Source organism: Lithobates pipiens, unplaced genomic scaffold (assembly GCF_037356315.1).
Source record: "Lithobates pipiens isolate NorthernLeopardFrog02 unplaced genomic scaffold, aLitPip1_a1.2 Scaffold_19, whole genome shotgun sequence".
NCBI lineage: Eukaryota > Metazoa > Chordata > Amphibia > Anura > Ranidae > Lithobates > Lithobates pipiens.
This window is the reverse complement of record NW_027507764.1, coordinates 210297675-210307660: the sequence shown is the minus strand read 5'-3', so window position 1 is coordinate 210307660 and position 9986 is coordinate 210297675. Positions and strand designations below refer to the sequence as shown.

The following is a 9986-nucleotide window of genomic DNA, read 5'->3' as shown; positions in this document are numbered from 1 at the left end:
ACAGTCCTTGAAACAGACCTCTGAGGTCTGTGGAACTGTATGAGCTTAAACTTTAAATAAAAATAAAAATATGTATGTCTTTGCAACGCTATAGGTTTAATACAAAGCATCCCAGAACCAGGAGTATTGGATAAAAAGTTCCGGTTTCCCCTTCATTTCTAAAAAGATTTCTAAAAAGCTCTTTGAATAAAATAATGTATATCACCACACAGTGAAGCCTATTGGTTGAGGTGGTTGGAGTATAAACTTTTTATTTATAAGAATGGTAAAGTGTACGTAGATAGAAAATAAACAAACAGACGTGTAATCCCCATCCAGATCAGCTATTGGCTGAGACCTGTGAATGGGAGGAGTGGCCACCTTTAAGGACGGAGGTGGGAGTGTGCGTGGTATCGCTGCTGAGGACGTCTCTGACGAAACGCGTACAGCGTCATTACGCACACACGTCACTTCCGGTGCGCCTGGATCCGCTGGAACGCAGCCTGGAACGCACGCCGCGCGTTCAGGGGAATTGTCTCTACGACGGACCAGCGAGTTAAATATCTGGGCTGTAGTTAGTGGGAACAAGCCCGATAAACGTTCTGAAAATTTCTTTTAACATTAACGTTTTTTCGTTTTTGGTTTTCTAACATACGGAGCTCCATTCCTAACCCAAACTAAGCCTGTTATACGGCCCCCAGAGGAGACCATCATTTAACCCCACGGTAGTAAGGGGACTGTAGCACTGGGGGAATAGGGTTTTTTGGGAATAAGTGCAGATACTCTGCAGACTTATGCAAAGGACCGTAGGAGATTCTGTTTTTCATTTTTGATTTTTATTTCTATATTTTTTTCATAATTGGTGAACTTTTAGTACATATATAAAGTAAATTCTTTTTTTGCATTCCGGAATCAGTGCTTTATATTGCATCTGTTCTGTTTTACTTTTTATTATTTTTTATATTTTTTTATATTTTATATTGGCTCCTTGTTTTTGCTGAAAAAAGGGTTGTTATATTACATCTTTTTGAGCCGTATAACACAAGTTATATACGGTGTATGCTGATGTATGGATTGTTAGATTGCATCTTGCATAAAAAAAAACCCTTTTTTTCTGCACAGAGTGTTGTATAAAGTTTTTTGTAATAAAATATTTTTGTAATAAAATATTTTTGTGGAAATTAGCCTCCTAAAATTTCTACATAACTAAAAATACCTGCTTTTTAAAGAAGAATATCAGATTGTTCTCCCTTCTTTCCCAATTATAATCAAAAATACTACACCATGAGGGTATTCTCTTCTATTTGAGGAAATTACTATTGGATACAAGGACTTACCTGCATCTCTTTAAAAGACCTTGAGAAGGACCTATTGGAGATATAACTGGATGGTGGAATCTTCGGACAAACAGGATACAGATTACAGGCGTTTAACCCCCTAGGGGGTGAATGGATCTGGTGAGTGGGGATCTTTGAGGGGGAACGAGCACGAAAGTCACTAATAAAGCGCAGGCAATCTCACGAAAGTCACCTTTCCTGTATTCTGAAGAGGAGTAATTGCATTGATACGGTTATAGAAGACTCAATGTGGACTGATATTTATTTTTGACATATATTGGGCGCACTTGACCCTTTTACACTCTCACATGCTTGTGGATTGGTGTATAGACCACTGGATATAATTGGACTTTTTCACATATTTTGTCTTTTTTGATTTTTTGTTTACTGCATAAAAAAATAATAATTTTTTTGGATATTATTGCATGAGGAAACCTTGTGCTTCCTCCTTTTACACTTATTAATATAAGGAGATCTGGTGAATTTAATATGTAATAACTAGCACAAAGAATGTATATGATAGTTCTCTTCCCCAATTAGGAAGAGGTTTGGCACTGGTAAACACTAAAACTGTTGGGGGTTCTTTTCTCCCCCTTTTTTTCTGTGTTTTTTTCTGTGTTTTTTTCTGTATTTTTTGGCTTTTTGTTTGAAGTTAGGTTTTTCCACGGCTGAGGCCTCTACCAATCACTTTTTATTTTAATTTATTTTATTTTTTTCTTGTATGTATATCTTTCTGATGAAACTATAGTAGCACTATTTCACTTAGGTGATATAAAGTGGGGTGCAATCAGTTTTTGCCTTGAGTTTTAGGTGTTGGATATATGGGGTGTTGTTGAGATAAAATACGGAACACGGGTTTAATGCACATAGTCCCTGGGGACACGTTAAGGTGATAGATAGACATAAAAGGTTTGAGTAAGCAAAGAGTGCTATTGGAACTAACTGGGTGGAGGTAGCGCCAATAACCTTTAATCAAGAATTATTCCATCTTCTCGGTGAGTCTTGCTGCTCCAACGCTGTCATTTGGCGAAGCCACGATGACGTCACTCCCGCTCATGAGTATGGGAGCTGTCACGCGCGGCATATTCGCCGTTGACGCTGCCACGCTCAGTGCTCCTGCGCACCGCTGTCTACAGCGCATGCACCGTAGACAGCTGTCACGGTCTTTTAGTAAATATCTCCTAAACCGTGTAGGTTTAGGAGATATTTCTTGGACCTACAGGTAAGCCTTAATCTAGGCTTACCTGTAGGTCAAAGTGTGTTGTAAGGGTTTACAACCACTTTAACAAGTTTGCACTGTGTTGGACAATATTGGAGCGCACTAGATTATTGGCGGTGATCACTTAAACCCTCATCCCTCTGTTCTTTGGTGCTGGATTAAGGATCATTGAAGGGGGGTTTTGGAAACCCACGGTACAGCACTATGTGAGCTTCCTATAATGGGCAGTAGGTCCGTGCAGGACTCCAAAACCCACAGAGGCAGAGATGCTGTTGGCAAGATTCAAGAGGGACTTCAACCTGTATATCCACCATTTTTCTTTCTGGAGCAATATACGGTTGAAGCCCCCCCTTCTTGTTGGTAATTTGAGGGTATAGATCCCTTTCACCTTCATCCCCTCTGGGTTCCCACCATGGCACAGAGTAGTTTTTTGCCAGTGGTTTCTCAGGATCTTTCTTAATAAATTCCCTGAGGTGCTCACCTATTCTGACTTTCAGGGGTCTTTTTGTTGTACCTATATGTATATGCGTATATATATATATATATATATATATATATATATATATATATATATATATATATATAATCTTTGGGCAGGGACATGCAATCATGTAGATCACCCGTGTTGTGGAGCAATTTACTAGGTCTCCAATTTCATAATTGTTTAGAGAATACATCTCGTTGCAGACTCGATTATAGTTTTAGTGTCTACATCACATTGGACTTATCTTGGTAGCACTTAGCGTTGGATGAGTTTGTGTAATGTTTTGGAAGACCGTTTTTTGAGAAGAAAAAAATGAATACTGCTAATCCAAAATTACAAAACAGAAGTTTATTTATCTTGAAATGGAGCAAATGGCAAAATATAAAACTGGGTAGTGGAATCAGCCTGTACATTGTTAACTGAAACTAGTAGCTTCATAATACCACAGAACCCAGCACAACAGCTGCAAAGGAATTTAAAATACACATTTTGTTTACACACAATGGGGAGGAGGGCATTTTGTGGGCTGAACTTAAACCGATGACAATACAGCTTACCATTAGGAACATTATGAGCAATGTATTTGGGATACCATCTGATAAGCTGCATTCTTATCAGTTTTGTAACCTTTTACAAAATGGTTGGCTCCACCGTGCCCAGGTACCATGTGCACTTCAAAGCATTAGTGGTCAGAAACTTTAGTTAACATAGTAACAATCACAGTAAATAAGTTGAGGCCCACAATGACCTCCAAATTCAATGTTATGTAGTTTGGACATGGTATCTGAATGATATATGGTCAGAGAAATTGACATTTATATACAGTTGACAATCATAAGATTCAGTGTTTCTTGGCTTATGATCACACGACAAATTCACAGCAAATTTCCATCTCTTGGAAAAAGTATATCTTCAACTTTTTTTTGCTAGTTGCCAGTTGCAAAATCAGTAGCCTCATCATCAAAAATTGTGGAAAGCAAATGTCATCAAAAGATGATGGACAGGCAAATCACTAAGACTAAAACCAAATATGACCAGACCGACAGGAAATAAAGGTTAAAATCGGAGGTCACACACAATATTTTGACCAAACCAGTGCCGAGAAACAGACATAAAAAAAAAAACAGAGTTGGACAAATCCTAGGAGCCTGTCAGGCAATGTTCCTCAGAAAAAAATTCTGATTTTTACCCATTTCTTTTTTTTTAGCATTGTCTGTCGGTCACAGCAGAAGCTCCTGTCCTTCTGACATCCAAGTTCTACAATACTTTGTCCAACCCCGATATAAGCAGTATCTAAATTACAGCTTTTTGTTGCTATTTACCTTGTGATAGTAACTTATTGTAATAGCTTTTATTAAGAATCAATAGTGGAAAGGATCCAGACCTTTGACATATACTGGATGCATGTAAGTGCTGAACGTGCAGACTCGAAAGTAGTGTTTTAGTATTAAGAGTGAGGTTTGCTACTTAGCTGTTTCCACGATGGATTTGGTAAAAGCTCCTTCCTGGTATGAAATATGTAATAAATCCAATAAAAAAAAGTGATAAAATACATTTATTACAATCACAGTAGGAGACCTGAGGCTTTCAGCCAAAGTTTAACCTTGTACATCTTCTGGAAACCTCCAAGAGCAGCTAACAGTCTTTTCTGTAAAGTAACAGCCAAAGACCTACAGGTTGCTGAAGGCAGAGTTCCGTTGAGCCAAGACCATAAATATCTTGCTCTATTAGCACACTGTTTATTAGTAATTAGCTTGCTGACTAAGCTACTATTATACAGAAATTAGGTACTATGATGCTCTCGACAAGGATACCAAACATTATTCAAAAATAAGGCTGTTGGTACTACACCTAAGTTTATTTTGTATTTGCAGATGACAAGATCTTGTGCAACAGACACACAAATGGTCTTACCCTGTTGAGGCAAGCGCCATGTAAAACAATGCAAGGTAAGTAAAGGGTGTAAAGCTGGCCATACACTATACAAACTTTAGCTGGTTCCTGGTGAACCAGCTAACTTTTACCCCATGGGTGGCCCTGACATCACCCTCCTGCCAAACATCCTTCGCTGAAGGAGCCGGGCAGAAAATCTTTGTACAAACAGCGAGTGCATCCAATCAGACCCAGTCACCTGTTTTGGTATTCTAACAGCTGACAGTGACTGTCAGAATACAATAGATGCAGCAGGAGATTTGCTTATCACATCCATGCTGTATAACGGAGATGGAGAAATCTGTTAGCGTTTTTTCGTTCCCTCAAAGAGTATGGCCAGCCTAAGGTTACTTCTAAATAATTAGTGAAATAAAAATAACACTCTGCTTATTATAACTTGTAAACAGTGAAGCCAGATAAAAGAAAAAAAAAATTACAAGCAGACAGACAGAACCTAATTTGTTAAGCGTTCATCACCATTATGGGCTTTATTTAACTTCTTTATGCCCAAAGGTGTAGCTATCAGCCCTTCAGGACCAGCACAATCTGTTTGGAAAGTGCTTTGGTATGGTAAAACAAGAAAACCTTCTAGTGTGTTATTTCACTCAGCAGAAGCAGCAGCTGAAAGAACACCAAGAAAAAGTCAAGTTGCTAGGAAAATTAATAGAACGTCTATTCTGCTAGCTTGGAGTGTGCCTTTCTAGAGAGCAGGAGAGAAATATACTGATCATCAGAGGAACACAGGTAAAATATCTTCAGCAGTTAGGTCTTATTCACACCAGCCCTGCTGGGTTGCACTGCCCAACGCAGAAACTTGGCAATTCGCCTTATGTCCTGTGCATTTAGTTTGCAGCAACAGCATGTGTGGAAGGCTCTCTGTGTGGAAGCAGTGGTCTCTCTAGAGAGGTCTGTCACCCACACTGAATTGATTTGCACATAAATAAAAAAAATAAAAAAGGATGTTTTATTTTTGTGCAGCGCAGCACATTTTGACATGGTGTAGTACACTGCAGCACATAGAATCAGCAGTTTTTTTTGCTGTGCAGTGCATATTGACATCCTGTAATGCATCACCCTGATCTGCAGCACACAGAATCAATATAAAAGTAAAAAAAAAAAAAAAAGTGGGCAGTGCAATGTAACAATGCATTGCAGCACACGTTCATATGTTGTGTGAACCATCTCTTAGGCAAGAAGTTCATAACAGCGTAATTGTGTGCAGCAACTGTTTCAATTACTTTAAAGTGCAAGTTCATCTTTAACAGATAAATGAAAAGGTGGCTCAACACCCTACACCCTCCTCCAGTCTGCCCTGCACTTACCTCTGTGGGCGATTAGCTGTCACTGCCCACAGCCAGTGAAACAGTCCAAAGATTTAACAGGCCTACTCTCCATCCTTGTCAAACTGGTCAAACTGCTCCTGTGCCAGCACTTGACCAATCAGAAATGGTCTGATCTGTCCCAGAAGGCCTAAAGGAGAGACATGGAATAAGAATAGGGCTTTTAAGTCCCCAGACCACTGCACCAGTTGCATGAGCAGTGCCAGCGAATCACCCACAGAGGTAAGCGTAGAGGGTGGGGGGTTGGTCGAGTGAAGGGGTAGGAGAGCGGAAGGCATTTTTTGTGAAAAGTGGAGCTTACACTTTAAAGGTAGTACCAATAAAAAATGTTAATTGGTTACTAAGAGTCAATGAACATTGGTCCTTGGTATATCATAGAAGGTTCATGTATTATTCTCAATAACATGAACTTTTGTTCCCAACTAAAAAAGGTTTCCTGAAGAATTCCTGGCTTTTATGCAACAATGGCAGCAAAGACTTTATTTGCTTTTACATCCTTTCAAAATTCCAAATAAACATTTCATGCATCCTTCATATGTTTCTGGGATACATGACTACTTTGCAAGTCACGTGATTCTTGTGAACAGGCCCATATTACACAGTCCATTGTGTCAATGGCTCACTCACCCAAATTTGACTTGTATTCTAAGTGCTATTTTATAAATAGGCTTTTTAACATTTTACAAAGGATATTTTATGTGTCAGGCACACAAGCATAAATAGACAAAGGTCCTTCTATAATTTCAGAATATAAATGTACGCAGTTCCAATTTCCCATTCATCTGAATCACATTCATAGATGAAAACTAGGGAGACGTTTACCAAACTACAAAAATATGTTCTAGAAAATGTACTCAAGACCTTGAGAATGGCACATCATCTTATGACATTTGGGTCATGGAGCAACACAAGATAAACTCAAGAAAGAGATTACTTGTCTTCCACTAGCAGACACCTGCATACACTATGGTGGTTAAAGTATTGTGGGCTGAACTGACATACTTTAATTTTACAGCTTCAGGCATGAGCAAAGAGTAAAATTATTGGTCTGAGCACAAATGACGAACCGGCTCACAAGACTTTACCTTAATTTTGTGTAGACATAGGCCCCTATAGGTACAAAGCAGATTAAAGCCTCAAAACTTTCAGTTTCAGCTAAATACATTCCAAGTGCCTCAATACAAAAGATGTGCAAGGTCTTTCAGTGGAGTTTCTTTAGAAATCAGTTGCAGCTTAAGTGGAAAAGTATGTCCCCTTCCAGCAATGCTGCAGAGTCAGACCTTTGCTCTGGTATGGTTGGAAACAGTCGTCCCTCTACACAGTTCTGACACCCCCTGCTGAGTCAGGACTAATATTTGCCAATTAGCAAGGAGAAGGATCTATGCTGATTGCAAGGCTAAAGGTCTCATTCAGCAGGTCAGACCTCTGCAGAGCGGGCTCCTTCCTTCTCTGCAGGATGATGGCAGGATACAGGCTTTTCTATTGTGGCTGCTTTGTGAAAAAATAACCTGTACGCCTTTGAACACCTTTTGTTCTGATGCACCTATAATGCATTTGGTGGATTTAGAGTCTTAACTCCATGTTTATTTTCCCTTTAAATATTTAATTTGGACCAGGTTGGACCAAAAAAACAAAAGCATTTCCTTCATTAATAGTTGCGCATGCTGTATTCATTGCATGTAGTATCAGCTACTCACAGTATGCAGCACTGTTTTGCCAGTGGTGCGGGGACTTCCAGCCAGAATAAAATCGAATAGGCCTGAGCACCGCTCAGCCATTCACAGGAAGCCTTGTATTTGGTCAATAAAGGGCCTCTTCTGATTGGCTGAGGTGGTGAGGCAGGCAGATGATATCACAATTTTGTTCTGGCAGCCGATCTCCTGCCGTACATAGCGCTGTATACTGTATGTAGCCGATGCTAATTTTCGGAAAGGAATTCGTTTGCGGCAGCTTGGCCCAAACAAACTATTTAAAAGGAAAGTAAACCTGGAGTTTGGCTTTAAACTCAAATTGGATGCAAAAAAACGGTCATGAGAAAAAGATCGCAGTTGAAGCCCACCTTCTTTTCTGAAAATGCTAGTTCCCTGGTTGTCACAGTGGCCCTCTTGTCTCCATACTTCAAACCCCTGATGTAAAACAAACATGCAGATAACATTTTATATTTTCTTTCTGTGATCTGCATACTTGTACTGAATCAGCAACTCAAAGTACTGAAACCAATGGCTCATAATAGCCTGACAACTATCATTTTAGTCAGCAGTATCAGCCCCATTCTTCTACGATGACAGGCGCACTTTTGAAGCGTTTCTCCCCAATTATTTCTGTGATTAGGGAACTACAGGTTTAGAGATCATATGCAGGCCAAATCTGTCCTGTTAGCCAAACATTAAATTGTAATGTAATGTAGTTCTATCATCATTTTTATATTTTAGAACATTTGTTTACAGGGACCTGTAGAAGAGGGAGGGAGGTCCCTCTATTAGTACATGTGGGCTATAAGTAGCTATCCGATCAAATCCCTATGAACCTACAACTGGAAGTTATTTAGGCAGATATTTTGAGAGATCTTTGTATGAATAAAGCTCTGCGTAAAAGCAAGCAAAATATATGAGTAGTTTATGTTGTTTTAGCCAACAAAATTACACCAAACCTGCGATAAAGCTGGACTACAGACAGCAAGGTATGCAGCTGAAATTCATATCTGGTAGTGGTTTCACCTGCCTAAGGATTTGTGATTTTGTCCAGCCAGTCTTAAGATTTACATCGAGTTGCCACATAGCACAGCCAGGCTGTGACCTGGCTCTTTTTTACTATGGTTAAGCAATACAGCTTGGTCACCTAAGCGCCCCAGCCCTGATTAGACAGCATAAGAGAAGCAACAAACTGATAAGGTAATCACTGTCCTCTGTCCTTCTGTCAGCATGTCACTTGTCAGCAGAACCCTATTGGCTTCACGTACTGGGCTTCTTTTTCCAGGTCTGTGTACTGCTGTACAAGAGAATGATCCCAAATCAAACTCCGATACCGAAACTAGTTGGATACCTAGAATTATATTGTATTTTTATATTTACCCAGAGTTCAGGTTCAACTTTAAAGTCAATCAGTGCTGCTGTTCTATTTAAAAGTAGGAATAGAAAGATGGAGAAGCATAACTGCCCTAGAAATTAAGTATTCACAGACTACCGCATCCGCTCTCAAAACATATACATTCAGAAACATTATACAGGTAAATCGAAGCACGTCTTCCAAGTGGGTTTCGTTTCTAGGTGATATAGTTAATGATTTTTGTTTTTGTAGTGGTCTGTCCAGAGCAGTGTCCCAATCATGCTTTTTAGTGTAATGTAATGTCTCCAAAATGAAAATGACAGCTGGACACCACAGTCGTCTGAGGGCATGCTAACAAGAAATGGTTCTCATCAATTAAAACAAAAAAACAAAAAAACAAAAAAAAAAGTGAGGATGTCAGGTTTTCATTATAAAATGCAGCATCTCTCTCTTATCCTCTTGGCTAAGCTTTTTCTTTTCTTCTTGCCATTCTTTTCTTTGCTGTCCTCCATTTTTCGGGCACGGATTTCTCGCATCAAATCAAAGAATACCTTTTTTAAAAAGGAAAAAAAAAATAAAAATTTTTAATTCACAGCGAAAATAATAAAACACTTTAAATGTTTTCCCTGTGGCTATAAACATAAATTCTA

At 39.1% G+C, this 9986-nt stretch overlaps 1 protein-coding gene across 1 annotated transcript in view; it reads right to left on the bottom strand.

Annotated features, from left to right (window-relative positions):
- Window positions 1–3352: 3352 nt before the first annotated feature.
- The window catches only part of RALA (RAS like proto-oncogene A), a 92288-nt gene continuing 85654 nt past the window's right edge, over window positions 3353–9986 (bottom strand). The window contains exon 5 of the mRNA XM_077491674.1: window positions 3353–9887. Within this exon, the coding sequence (XP_077347800.1) occupies window positions 9765–9887 (123 nt within the window). The 3' untranslated portion in view covers window positions 3353–9764. The remainder of the gene's footprint in view (window positions 9888–9986) is intronic.